The sequence below is a fragment of the Mauremys mutica genome, chromosome 5 (genome assembly GCF_020497125.1).
Source record: "Mauremys mutica isolate MM-2020 ecotype Southern chromosome 5, ASM2049712v1, whole genome shotgun sequence".
NCBI lineage: Eukaryota > Metazoa > Chordata > Testudines > Geoemydidae > Mauremys > Mauremys mutica.
In genome coordinates, this window is record NC_059076.1 from 34,354,647 (window position 1) to 34,369,793 (window position 15,147).

At 40.7% G+C, this 15,147-nt stretch overlaps 1 protein-coding gene across 1 annotated transcript in view; it reads left to right on the top strand.

The window, feature by feature from the left end:
- The window catches only part of COL25A1 (collagen type XXV alpha 1 chain), a 454,889-nt gene that overhangs the window by 303,513 nt on the left and 136,229 nt on the right, over nt 1-15,147 (top strand). Inside the window, exons 9-10 of the mRNA XM_045019561.1 lie at nt 9,557-9,583; nt 9,746-9,772. Of these exons, the coding sequence (XP_044875496.1) occupies nt 9,557-9,583; nt 9,746-9,772 (54 nt within the window). The remainder of the gene's footprint in view (nt 1-9,556; nt 9,584-9,745; nt 9,773-15,147) is intronic.

Genomic DNA, 15,147 nt, shown 5'->3' on the forward strand with positions numbered 1-15,147 from the left:
CTGCTACCCCGATATAATGGGGTTTCACCTATAATGCGGTAGGGATTTTTGGCTCCAGAGGACCGCGTTATATCGGGGTAGAAGTGTATAAAGATTTCCTAGGCCTCATCAAGGAGCTATTTTCATATTGTACTTTTAGGAGTAAATGGAAGAACATGCCAGTTCAGAAAAATCTGCAAAGGGAAATGAAAAAAAAAGAAAAAAAAAAAGGTTTAACAGCATGTTTATATCTCAAAAGACCTTGGAAAAAAGAGGTTTATGGCTTTGATTGGCAGGAGGTGTAATTTTGCTGTTTAATTTGTATTGTGCTAGGAAAGAAACCCAGAATGTGCTTCTCTGATCTATGCAGTTTTATAAGCCCTGAATTTCATTGGACTCTTCCTTTTAAGGTTTTTTCTCTCCCAAGTGTTCTTTCAGTTCTAGTCTACATTAATTGCTTCCATAAGGCAGAGCTTTGTGATCAGAGTCAGTACCTAGTGGGCCCTCTTAGGCCTGGGCTTAAATTAACATCATATTTTTTGAGAAAAATAGCTTAATAGTAAAGATATCATCACAGAAATGTTCACAAAACAATACAGACTTGTATTATATCATTGGTAGTCCTAATATGGTGGGCTGATGGGAAGATCTAGCAATTCTATTTATTTTTCCTTCGTTTCTTGTTTTGTTTCATGGCCACTTTAATCTTTAGTGTACAATGAAAGGTGTGTGAAATCTGAAGTTATAAATCTGTTTATAGCTATAACTCCCTTTTCCAGTTTAACAGACTTTGACACCGTAATAAACACAATTTTTCTGTGGAAAGGTGCTATGATACTTCTTTGCCCAGACTCTAGTTCCTTTTTATTGTAAATGCTAAGGTAGCCTTTAATGCCTTTCTTCTTCCTCCTTTTTCGTTCATGCAGTTTTTCCAGCTGATTGATTTATTGTTCTGCTACCTGAATTTGAATGCATTAATCTCTGTTGACTGCAGTGAATATTTATTAACAAAAGTACAACGCCAGAGTCAACTGCTCGTTCTCTTGCTATTGAATCCTATCAAGTGCCCGTGGCTTCCAACAAGTACCTTCTGTTAGTGTTAAGGGGCATTAGAAAGCATTTTTCCCCTTCCATGCTTGAGGTGTGACATAACTGATTATGCGCTCACTCATTACTTATGAACACAGAGATGCAAAGTGAACACTAGTGTGAGAAATATAGTATTACATTGAAATTCTGGCATGGGTACACACGTATAATCCCAGTTGAGGGAGAACATGTCAGGAAGAAGAAAAGAGCACCACTTGACATCTTCCAGAATGGGGATAGACTAGGACTCCATCCCCAGGGCAGGGAAAGAGTGGACTGAATAGAGGATTGAGCTTGAGGAAGGGAAAAGGAAATTAACAGCTGTACTGCTTCAGTCTCTGAATGGCCAGTCTTTAAAGATAAGTTATGACTCAGATAGGTTGTTATTGAAAGTTATCACCAAACAGCTTTTCAGTTGCCTGTGTAACTTCGGTGGTTTCATTCCGTTTCCCAAAGAACAGTTCTCCACATCCCCAGAATAAAAACTAACATGGATGGCAGTCTTCGCAGGTATGCCAAGGAGTGAAATGGCCATTGAGGCTGAGATTTCATCCTGATGAGAGGTATTCCCTTCAGGTCAAGGGTGAGACATGTTGGTGGGTCAAAGTGGACATGCTTCACCCATGCTGCACTTTTTCTGTGGATACGTGGATTACTTCAGTCTAAAGGACTCAGTCAGCACTTTTTGCCAGTATTTGATGATTACTTGTTCTGTTCATTCCCTCTGAAGCACTTGGCATTAGCCTCTATTGGAAGACAGGATACAAGGCTAAATGGACCTTTGGTCTGACCCAATATGGCCTTTCTTATGTTATTATGTACTAGATTCATATGTTTAAGCAGTACAAAATTGAACAAAGTTTTGGATGCATATCTGAACTGGCCTATAAATACTAATCCTTCTATGGTTTGTCCATCACTAATTAGTTACCGTATACACCTCTACCCTGATATAACACAACCCGATATAACATGAATTCAGATATAACGTGGTAAAGTAGTTCTCCAGGGGATCAAAGCAAATTCGATAAAACGTGGTTTCACCTATAACACGGTAGGATTTTTTGGCTCCTGAGGACAGCGTTATATCAGGGTAGAGGTATAGTTGTCAGTAGAGAGAGATCTACATTTTATCACAAGAATCTTTGATATGGCTTTATGAATTCACTGTATCCATCCTCATAAGTGCTCAAAATTTGCATGGATACATAAGAATATCAGTAAATTCATCCTAATGCAGAGATACAAAGTATGAGCATAGGGAAACATATTGTGACCAATGAGGTGATGGCTCAAATATTTTGGCCTGGGAAGTATATTCATTATATTATATTAGCCAACAAATAGCATCCAGGAACTGTCTGATTGTATTCTGGATGAGAGAATTACCTCAGTATTCTGGTTCTGCTAACGCACCTCATTTCTCTGCCATTATATTCTTGGTCATGGTGTCATGCTAGCACAGTGGGTCTGGGAGTATCCTGCAGATACTCATCTAGCTCTGGTTCAGAAGAGACGTAACAATTTGATTCAGAATGTCATTATGCTTGACTGATTGTTTGTATTGGATGCTAAGAAGAGAAATTGGGCAAATTGCATTGCTAGTATAGGCAGGCTCAATACTACTGAAGTAAATGGAGTTGTATTCACTTGTGCTAGAGGTAAATTTGACCCTTTATCTATAAAACCCAGGCAGTGGACACGCATATTCTTTCAGTGTCCTGGAATTTTTTTTTAAGTATTATTTGCACTGAGGTTTGTGGTTTTTTGAAGAAATGCATGTGCCGAAAAGGAAGACAGCTATATTGATTAATCAAAGAAAATGCATGTAAGATAAAGGATAATGTGTTCAAAGGGCATATAGCAATAGAACAATGTGCTAACATGCTGGGAATTTGAGCTTCATGCTCTGGCTTGGTACCTGACCACTGGGGAGGCTGGAAGCACTGGGGAAGAGTTCTGTGGTGAACCACTGGCCACTATAGTTCTCTGAGAGCTTCAGGGGCAGTATTGTAAGGCTGCAAATCCTGATCTCAACCCCAACACTGCATGAGAAGTGAAGATACATGTGTAAATTAGTGCTATTATAATGTAAGTCTTCACTTTCCTGGAACCTCTTGGATAGATCATATTTTCTAACCTGCAGTTTAAGAACCTATGTGATTTACATAGCAGTGTATATCACTGCATTCTGGACACAGTGGTGTAAATAAATGTCAGGTTAAGGTTAACATTGACATCAACAAGTAAATTACAAGACTGAATTGTTCATCTAAGATATGTTATGTGCAATGATTTTACGTCTTACTTTTTGGCCGTTGATTATTCAGTCAGGTACAAATTGCACTGTCAAATATGAAGACTTCTTTTCTTCTGTACTGGACGAAAGATGTAACAAAAAGAAACTGCAGTGCAGCAGAGGAGAGTAAAGCAAAATTTATGACGAGATTTTTTTATGATCCAAATGAAACTATGAGAATCCCAGAGGGGAGAATGAAATGTGTCCAAGAAAGGGGATGGAGACAGCATTGGTTAAGAGGAAGAAGCTCTATAAATGCACTGGAAATTTTGGAGAGCATTAGTAAATTTGATCCAAGGTGAGATGCTGGCATTGTGCGCCAGCTAACACAACCCGTGACTGCAAACATGGCCAGATTTAATGAAGTCCAAAACCATGCTGCTTAACATTCCTGGACTCAGAAGGGAAACAGGAAAAAGAATAGGCCAGGAAGCTTACAATGATTTTGTTACTCTTTTCTTAGTACTTTCTCTAACATCACATTTAATAATTCACATATCCAGTCCAATGATATTTTACAATAATTGCTGGGTTTCTACGAGTTTGATGTAAATTTTAGTTTCAAAGTCAAGGAAATCTGTTGAAATTTGGAACAGCTGATAGTTATGAGCAAAATGGTGAAGGAAGAAATATCAGTACTTTCAATGTGAAATGGCTCTTCCTCGCCTACAGAAACTACATTCCATCACTGAAATAAAATCCTCAAAAAACAAACAGCAAAACATTCTAGGTTCATGTTATATTTTATATAATTGTGAAAATATTATTTTAATGCCAGTTTATCAATAATGAGAAGCTGCCTGATAACTCTTCCAGGTTATCTCCTGGGTTTGTGTGCTTACTGTAAGATTTGGCTTGCGCTAGTCTAACCTGCGTATTATAATTTTTAAAAAATGTTTTGTTCTTAGTTGGCTAATCAGTTGCATTTCTGCAATTGCATTGATGCTGTCTCTTGTTTGTAATCAGTTCTTTAATTCTTTTTCATCCTGGGCACCCTCCAGAAGACCACAGTTGTTCTCTAAATGGTCCTTAGGCCCTCAGTACACATTGTAATTCAGTGACAAAATCATTGTGGGGTTATTTTGTCCAAAATTAAAAATGAAACCTTAATTCATAGATATTTTTAATTCTGCAAGCCAGATTCCGTGTGCAGGGATCTCCCTGGGCCCATAGACACTGACACCATGGGTGCTCTGGAGCTGGAGCACCCAGGGGAAAAAGATAGTGGGTGCTGATAACCCACCGACAGCCCCCCTGATCAGCTCTTCCCCCTCCTAGCCAGCTCCTCCTACTTGCTGCAATTAGCTGTTCTGTGGAGTGCAGGAGGCGCTGGAGGGGGAGGAGCTAGGTTGGGGTGCGCTCGGAGGGAGGGGGCAGAACAAGGCGGGAAGAGGCAGGGTGGGAGTGGGACCTTGGGGAAGGGGTGGAGTAGGGGCAGGACCTGGGGTTCAGCAGGGGTCGAACACTCCCCAACACATTAGAAAGTCGATACCTGCTTGGGCTCACAGGGGAAGCTAGCTGAGGGGTAGAAAAGAGAAGGGAGAAAAAAGTATTATCAGCCCCTTCCACAGTGGTTCTACTAGGGGAGAACAGCTTTGTTTTACAGTTGGGGTTCCCTAGAAGCCCCACTGGTGGATGCACTGCCTGTGTTGACCTTGTATCATCACAGGCTACTCAACACAGTTCATGGCCTGTGCCAAATACCTCTGGCTTCCGGAGACTGCCAGTAACTTGCACATCTGCATTACTGCTCCTAGTGGAGTGAACTTGCTGTCACCAGAGACCCACACCTTGGGGTCCACAGCTGTGAATCTGGCCTTCTATATGTAACCTGGGCACATTGCTATATCTTTAAACCTCCTCCTCATGCGTATCCCTGATCTGTCAGGTGTCACACTACATTATACACTCTACATCTTCCCTATTAAATTATAGAGCCTCACTCTTAATTTCATGTCCTGTTTAACTGTTTGTATAGAAACAGATCATAATGTAGAGACAGACCATAGAGTAAAGTTGGGAGACTTCTTTGTTGAATATACAGTATACTGGTTCTTAATGCAGAGACATGTTATGCAGATTAAAGTTGGGGTCTATAATGAAGGGAAGATTGTGGCTGTGTTTATACTTTTAGAGAAATATTGGACTAGCTTGGAAGATAATAGAATGCACAATCAAATATATTTTTTAAATGGTTTGATTGAAATACTGGCTGTTGAGAAGATGTTGCTAATATAATCGGCAGAAGACCTTTACAGGTGGGAAATAGCTGTCACGGTAGAGTAAAGTAAAAAATTAACACCTTGATTTGCCATGAAATACTGCTTATGGGCAAAATCCTGCAGACCTTACTCAGATAATTCTTTCATAAACTTCAATGGGAATCTTGTCTGAATGCAGACTGCAGGATTAGGCCTCATGATGTCCTGCCCTGGCCCTGGCCCTGGCCTTTCACTCCTTGTATACCTATTTATATTAACGAGGATGAGACAAAGGAATGGAAATGTGGCTTCAGTCAAGACAGCAAGAAAGAAGCACCTGCCATTAGTCCTGAATGTATAAATGTAGCTTGTGTCTGTACTCAGGGGCAGCAGCAGCTGTAAAATACAGTTGACCCTTACTTCAGCTTTGTTCTCAGTTGGCAGGTGCCTGGACGCCTTTCAGTCTGCTTTGGAACACCCTGTTTTAAAAAGAGTAGTATTTATCACTCAATTATGAATGCAAATTTTGCATGTGTTTGTGATTTACGAGGCCTTGCTTATGCCAAAGAGGCTATAAACTGTATTTGAAAATGTATGGCAGTCTGCAGTAGATAATTACACTTTGAGAAAAGAGCCTCTGTGTCCAGTGAAAACACTGTAAAGTTATTTCAGAAATGTTCTGACCTCAGACGTTTCACATAACGGACACAAAATGCTTTCACATTTGTGCAGCAGAGAGGCCTGATCTCTGCCTTCTCACAAACGAAAGCTCAGAAAGCTCCTTTGGAAAAGGGCAAGACATCTCTGTTGCAGCCTTCGAAATTAGCATTTTTTTAAACTCACTGAGTTCTTTGTATATATGCTCTTTAACAAGAAGAAAGAATAGCGTTTGGGGGAAAAACAAACCCTCTGCAACACTTGCCCTCCTTTAAACAAACCAGTCCCCAACTCTCACCCCACCTCCACAAACATCACTTTGCCTCATACCAAATCCTTACAGTCTTTCCTCCCTCCCCCGAACACACACATCAATAAATCCTGCAGTAAAACCTTGAGAGAATTTCTCCACACAAATGGAAAGATGATGTCAAAGGCTGAGGGTTGCGATTTCCTTTTTAAAGTTCCCAAAACAATGGAAATGGTATTCTCAAAAACTAGAACTGGGTGAACACAGCCATAAAATTTTACTTGAATATTTTTGCAATGAAATGCCACTGATTCCCTTTACTGGTATTTAGGAGAGCTAATTTTTATTTGCAGGAAAGCTCGCGGAAAGCAAAAGCATTGTGAATAAAAGTACAAGTGTTTGTGATAGTATTCACACCAAAAATGCCCTTGTGGCCATTTTGAAAAGATATTTTTATTTGTTCATACAATAGATTTGTTGAATGTTAATGTAAGCAGAAAGGGAGAGTCTTTTAAATTATAAAACATCCAATCAAGAAACAGAAACAATTCCATGTGACTTAGGTAACTAGCCATATTGTGCAAAAAGCAAACACTCCCAGCAACCAATTTGATCCATCAGACAATTGTGATTAATTAACTAATTCACAGAAATCGGGGGTGGGGGATTCGTGGATAATCTGCAAAGAGAAAAAAGGGAAAAAATCATTGGATAAGTTATTTGAAAAAAAAATATAACCAACTCTATTAAAAATCATCGGTTGGATTCACATTCATGCTTCCAGAGCTCTAGTATGTCTCCTGGGAAGGAGGTTGTGGTGGTGCAAATTGACTGCATCCTTAGTTGTGTCATTGTGGACTAATTATATGCCTGTGAGTGAGCCCAGCAAGTGGGTGGCACTGGTCAGGAAGGGCTATAGCTACAACAGTTGTACCATGCCTTCAGCAGTTTCTGCCAGTGGAGTTTCTGTTGAAACCAGACTGTGATTAACTGCATTCCACCCCCACCGACAGAAATCCCAAGAGAGTGCAGTGGCAGTAAAATGCCCGGCCCTTCCTTAAATTGAGATGAATATCTTTGGGTTGCAGGCACAGGGAGTGTAATATACAGCGTTACTGAATCTGGTCCCTTAGCTATAGTGCGCAATTGATGGGTCATCGAGGGTCAGTTAAAGGATTATTTTTTTAAGGTAATGGAATGTAACCACAGCAGATATTGTATTCTCGGTTCAGTGGTCACCATTTTAAAGTCAGTGTTTGCCAACAATTACTACACACATGCTATACTCTCAGATACTATTCTGCAGTAACTATTGGTAAATATTGATATATGTTTGTCTGAGAGCTTGCAAGCTTGATATATGTATTCACATGTTTTAAAGCAGGCCTGCTGAAAATGTGCTGCATTATTATCCCTCTGAGTCACATCAGTACAAGCATTCATGGGGTCAGTTGCTGACACAGAATACAGAATTCTGCATGCAATTTTAACTGTTTGGCATGTGAACCTCTGCACTGAGAAGAACCAGTGAGAGATGTAAGTTGACCAAGTGGATGCACAAAGGCAAATGTTTATCACAAGTTTATCTGTGCTTTAACTTGTTTTTTAAAACTCAGGGAAGGACTGTGTCCAGCCTCTGTGTGGGGATACAAGGGGAAGAGGGCCACAATGACAGTCATTGTATTCAATTGAGTGCAAGTGCTCCACACCTCTAGCTGTCCCAAAGGAGAAATGGGAAGGGCAGGAGGAGGCCAGGGCTTGATTCTTCCCCCCTGCACCAGCCAGAAGAGATGGCCAGCTACAGAAGTTAACGTACATTGCATCTGCTTAAAAGGTGTAGTAGCAGGGGCTCTCCTACATGCTGAGGAACCCTTAAAAATACACCAGAAACTAGCTAGCACAGGAATTTTCAAAGCTTTTTTCGCTGTAGCCAGCATCCTATGAGAGAGTGTTTCATGGGCCACTTCTTCCATTTGCAAGTCATGCGAACCACTTCCTCTCCCATTTCTGATTATGAAAAATCCTTCTGGCAGTTATACCGCTTGCTTACGTGGAAAAGTAGCATTAGGAAAAGAGTTAGTTAGTTTTAACTATGCTACTGGTGGTGCTGTTCTCTGATGGTGGTGCTTTTTTCCTTTCCTTCTCTTGTTGTAGCCATGGCCCCTACTGAGCACAACTAGACTGGCTTGTCCTCTTTGTTTCCAGATGCTTTTACCCGTGCCAAAACTCTTCTTTGCACTGAAACACCTGGACATCTTCAGAAGGAGCTGGAAACATGTAGGCAGAGTCAGCACCATTTAATCTGCCAGTTCTATGCAGACTACCAGCAAGTGATCCACGAGCCATAGCTTGAGAACTGGGTCTAGAAAGTTGATTCCGGACAGTTGCACAACACAGAAGATGGGAACTTGTTCAGACAACAGAGAGTAATGAAAGAACCTATAGTACCACCCTAATATCACCACTACACCATTTTGTTTGTCTGGTGTTTTTTAAATAATTATCCTTCATTCTGAAAAGTCATATCAAACTGAATTCTGATAAAGAAGAGCTCACTTTCCTCTACCACATCACAGTAGCCACTGGACTGAACATGACTTGCTATGCTCATAGAATTCCTAATCTAATTTTCCGTTACTTTTCGAATGTAAGAAGGCTGCCAAAATACATGACAGATTTCTAAAACTCTGGATTTATTAGCCATATTTGGTAAAAAGTTTTACTGTTTTAGAAAACGCTTATTACCAGATGTAGGATGAAATCCTGGCTCTGTTGAAGTCAGTGGGAGTTTTGCCTTTGCCATTGCCAGGATTTCACTCATGTTGTTTTACTATTGTGCGCAGTCCCACTGAAGACTGCGTGCACAGCTCAACAGGAGTAACCCCACTACACCTGCTACTAAATCTTTGCAGAACTTGTTCCTAAAATACCTGCAGCTTATGGAATGAAAACTGTAAGAAATCATAACATTAGGAATAGATCTCTGGATCATTCAGACCTGCTTCTTACTGTGTCCCTATAACTGGTAATTGAACTTCATTAGCATCAATAATTTGTCAATTTTTTTTCTGTTTTTTTCAGGGTCCTCCTGGTCCAAAAGGCGAGAAGGTGAGTACACATATAGTCAACTTACTTACAAAATAAATGAAAACCCCTCCTGGTATGAACACATAGTTTATATTGACGCAGTATGATGTGAAATTATGTAAGAGAGTTGGGTAGCACACAGATGCTGTGTTAAAACTATCATCTCATCTTTCCACTTTGCAGGGAGATCAAGGTGATCAGGGCCCTCGGGTAAGCATCTTAAAAAAAATGTTACACTTCCCCTTCCCTGAGTAAGCAATTAGTCCTTAGTGCAAAACTAAATTAAACATAGTGTCTTAGCTAATCATGCTTATTAGCTGCATTTACCCTGCATGTTGTAGTAAGTGTCTGCAGGACAGTAACACCAAATATAACCAAATAGTCTCTGAGAACCGTTTGAGTAAGAGTAGCCATACATACATTACTATATATGAAAATATACAACTGCTGCTAGTGGGGGAAAATGCATTTAACAGTGATTTTGCTCTGCTGTGTAAGAGTTGGTTTGCCAGAGCAAACCTTTCAGTTTTCCCAGCCATCTTTCAGGTCTTGCATAGACTCCTACAGTGCAGAGGTCAGGTGGGGTTTATTAATAATTTTGGTTCTATATTTTCTCTTCAAATATCCATTATGTAGAGAATTATAAAAACATGGCACATTCATGGACTAGTTTGTGTGCCTAAATACATGTACCAAAAATAATAATAATATTGTCTCTTAAACATAGCATTTTTTTCCAAACAGTTAGAAACAGCAAATTTTAGAGTTAGTAATGTAAACCTAACACATTCCTTGTGGAGTTATTTTAGTTTTTAAATATTGTGTTTGTTTTAATCACAGGAATACAATGGTGAACATATTGTTATGCTGGTAGTGCCAGTTCATTGTCTTTACACCCGTTCTTCATTATACAAATGTTTGGACATACTGTTCTAATGATGCAGAGGCTCAGTTTAGTGACATGTTTATGCTTTTTCTCATGATAGTATGTGCCAGGGCATGTTTTCTGTCAATTAGTTAATATATTTTAAGTTTACTGTGAGTGCTAAACCTTTAAAATCATAACATATTTAGTTGTCCATATTATTCTGATGACAGTAGTGCTTAGAACCCCAGACAGGCCCCATGATGCTTGGTGATGTACTGACATTAGAAAGCTGCAGTTCCAGTCCTAATAGTTTAAAATCTAATTTAAGACAAACAAGAAACAACTAAAGGCAGGAATGAGGAAGGATGACGAGTAATAGTGAAAGCAGCACATTGTTACCTAGAATGGTTATATGCACAACTTAATGTTTCCGAATCATTTAAAGTTGATTTTTAAATTATAAGATAGAAGTAGCTAAAAGAGAGCTGAGAAATCCTCACTGGCTATCTACTTGAGCTGACTGTTTGCTGAAGGCATCATGACAAAAGTGAATCTACAAGAAGGGATTTGGAAGAGGGCAGGGTAGCATCTCTATACTACTTTGGAGAGGTATTCTATGCATGAGGTGTAGCACAGAAAACAGTGGAAATGTGCTGGTGGGAGAAATGAACATACAGGCATTCAAGTTTGGCATTGTTAGGAAAGCAAAAGAGGCAAGGAACAATCTCAGCAAGGTACAAGAGAGGGATGTATGGAAGGGCAGAGTTGTGAAAGGCCCTAAAAAGCTGAGGGCAAGGATCTTGAATTTGATGTGGTGGTGAAGGAGTCGTCAGTGGAGGAAGTCAAAGGCAGGTGATCATGGTCAGAAGAGCAGGTGTGAGTGAGGCCAGAGGAAAAGGGGTTGCAGGAGTTAAGCCAAGATATCATCAGGGCCTGGGTGAGAGCTTTAGCAGGGTGGAAAGAGAGAGAATGTTGGCACTTGGAAATTCTGTTGAGTAAAAAATGAGAAGATTTGCAAAGGGCATGGTTGGGTGTGGCAGGACAGAGGGTACAGTCAAAAATGGCTCTCAGGTCATGGGAGAATGGAGGTAGTGTTAATAGTGACAGGGAATGGGAGAACTGGAAAGGACCTTGGAGTGGAGAAAAGGGCCCAGATTCTGTAGACTGGACCAGCAGTCTTGGCACAAATCCAGAATTAGAGAACATGGCTTTAAACCATCATTACAGCTCTTCAGTCCTAGGGCTAGCAAGCAGGGCTGCCCGGGGGGGGAGGGGGAAAGTGGGGCAATTTGCCCCAGGCCCCACAGGGGCCCCTGAAGTGGGGTCCTTCACTCACTCCGGGGCCCCTGGAAAACTCTCATGGGGCCTGGGCCCCTGGTGCTTCTTCTGCTCCGTGTCTTCGGCAGCAATTCGGCGGCAGGGTGTCCTTCCACTCAGGGACCCACCACCGAAGTGCCCCGAAGACCCGTGGTGGGGGGTCCTTCCGCCCCGGGACCCAGGCCCCCTGAATCCTCTGGGCAGCCCTGCTAGCAAGTCTGGTTAGACTTTAGACTAGTGCAATGCAGCTAGAAGGTACAGAAGAATCAGATCCAACAAGCTGAACTTTAAACATGTTAAATTTAAGTTGACAGTGAGGCAACCTGCAGGAGATGTCAGAGAGACTGGCTTAAGATGCAGGACTGGATGGTAAAAACAGATCAGGAGTGGAGATGCAAAATTGGGAGACAGTATCCTGTGGTATAGATCATGCTTCATCAGAGGTTTAATTAGTTTACACTATATTGAAGAGTTTCATTAAGAAATTTGTAGATATCATTTGAGTAATTTGCAGAGTCTCCTCTCTAATGTCCTTATCTTTCTCAAAATGAGGTTGGATATGCTTTACAGGAGCCTTTCCTTCTTTTTCATCAGATTTTTTCAAGTGTAAATATTAGGATAGTGCTTCTTACCATTTTATATTTCATGCTACAATAGTTATCTTTTCTGATTACTCTCCTCAGGATGTATATGCTCAATTTGCATTTCCAGGGGATTAGACATATGTAATTAATGGAAGTTCTTGGTGTAAATCCATCATGCACCAAAATGAAACTATACCCACTTGTTCGTTCCTTTGGTTACTTTTCTGTATGTTTTGCATCATTTCGTATGTAACATAGGTACTGTGGTGGGTGACACTATGATGTTTTCTATTGTTCCCAGAAGTATTCTGCCTGAAAGTGATACTGGAATGACATCAACATTTACATTCAAAAAGCCTGAAAATAGACTGGTTACTGTACCTGAAAGTCCTGGACACTTTTAAACTAGCTCATCTTTTGGAGATATGGAGCCTGCAGTTTCTTTGTTATATCAGAAACTTTTTACAAATGTTTTTGATGCTCAGACTTGCTTATAGCAAAGGTTTTACTGCGCCAAGCCATTTTTAGGGCTTTGAAAATTCAAAAGAGCCCCTTCGCCTTTATAACAACCACCTTCTTCTTTCAGGCACTTTTATTAGTAAAAGAAACCAAAGTAAAAAGTGGAGATTTGCCAGGGTCAAAATGGGACCCTGAAGCTTGCAAAATTCCCAGTGAAATGAAGAGAAAGATGTAGATCATCACCTTCTCTCATTACTTATACCTGAGACAAGAATATCTCTTGCAACCTTCAATTTTCCTGTTTTGATCTTAAAAATGTAAAGACGCTCCCTGCTTAAATCACTCTGAAAAACTATTAAGGGGGAAATTAAGTACACTATTTCAGAGTTGCAGAAGTTCACCTTACTTGATTTGCACACACTACAGTATGCATGAGGTAGGTGGAGAATAGTATGCTTACTGGTTTGAAAATAAGGCCCTATATAACACACCTCCAATTGATAGAAATACAGTATTGAAAATGAGGGTCCAAATCCTGCAAACATTGTTTGGAGGTTCAGAGACTTGCAGTTTTCATGGAGTTATGGGTATTTTTTCCAGTTTTTTAAAGGGGCTAATGTTTGTTAGGAGTTGGATTTTTCAAAAGTGCTCAGTGTTGGCCTGCCTTGTTAACTCCAATAAGACTAGATATGCCAGTGATCAATGGCTCCATGTCTAGTTGGCAGCTGGTATCAAGCGCAGTACCCAAGGGTCGGTCCTGGGGCCGCTTTTGTTCAAAATCTTCATTAATGATTGGGAGGATGGCGTGGACTGCACCCTCAGCAAATTTGCAGATGACACTAAACTGGGAGGAGTGATAGATACGCTGGAGGGTAGGGATAGGATACAGAGGGGCCTAGACAAATTAGAGGTTTGGGCCAAAAGAAATCTGATGAGGTTCAACAAGGACAAGTGCAGAGTCCTGCACTTAGGACGGAAGAATCCCATGCACTGCTACAGACTAGGGACCGAATGGCTAGGCAGCAGTTCTGCAGAAAAGGACCTAGGGGTTACAGTGGATGAGAAGCTGGATATGAGTCGACAGTGTGCCCTTGTTGCCAAGAAGGCTAACGGCATTTTGGGCTGTATAAGTAGGGGCATTGCCAGCAGATCGAGGGACGTGATCATTCCCCTCTATTCGGCATTGGTGAGGCCTCATCTGGAGTACTGTGTCCAGTTTTGGGCGCCACACTAAAAGAAGGATGTGAACAAATTGGAAAGAGTCCAGCGGAGGGCAACAAAAGTGATTGGGGGCTGGAGCACCTGACTTATGAGGAGAGGCGGAGGGAACTGGGATTGTTTAGTCTGCAAAAAGAAGAATGAGGGGGGATTTGATAGCTGCTTTCAACTACCTGAAAGGGGGTTCCAAAGAGGATGGCTCTAGATTGTTCTCAGTGGTACCAGATGACAGAACAAGGAGTAATGGTCTCAATGGTTGCAGTGGGGGAGGTTTAGGTTGGATATTAGGAAAAACTTTTTCATTAGAAAGTGGTGAAGCACTGGAATGGGTTACCTACGGAGGTGGTAGAATCTCCTTCCTTAGAGGTTTTTAAGGTCAGGCTTGATGAAGCCCTGACTGGGATGATTTAGTTGGGGACTGGTCCTGCTTTGAGCAGGGGGTTGGACTAGATGACCTCCTGAGGTCCCTTCCAACCCAGATATTCTATGATTCAGTGCTGTGTACTTTTGAAAGTCCTACCCTAACTGTTTAATCTTCCCTAGTAAGTTTGTTTTCTGCACATGTATATTTGTACCTAACTTCTTATGAATTTGTTACTTATTTTTAAAATTCTGATTGAACCAGATTTTTTGGTCACCTGCAGAATTAGAATTCCTCCAATTACAAGTGTAAGAGGCTCAATGTTAGTAAGTCTTCTGAATCAATTTCCATTTTGTAGAAGATGCTTGTTTCACAACATGTCTGTAGCGGCCTGCATTGCTATACTGAGCCATGACACTGAAAATTAAAACTGATGTATTTTAGCCTGTGGGCTATTAGAATAAGTGCTGATACGGAGTCGCTGCTCAGTTCCAGTTGCTCAATTCCACTTCAATTTAAAATTATTAGGTTAGAAACTAGCAAAGCCTTTGAAGATTTCATAATGACTTTTACTTAAGGAACTCTGCCACCTTTAGATTGCAAAGGATTTATTGTCCAAGCAGAGTTTGAAGCCTAATTAATGAAAATAGACTTTGAGAGGTGAATGTGCAGAGGCTAATCAGCAATAGCACAGTATCTTAATCAGTCTTCTATCATCTTCCTGCAAATGACATAATAAACAGCTTCTGTCATTCATTCCTGATACGTGAGAGATTTA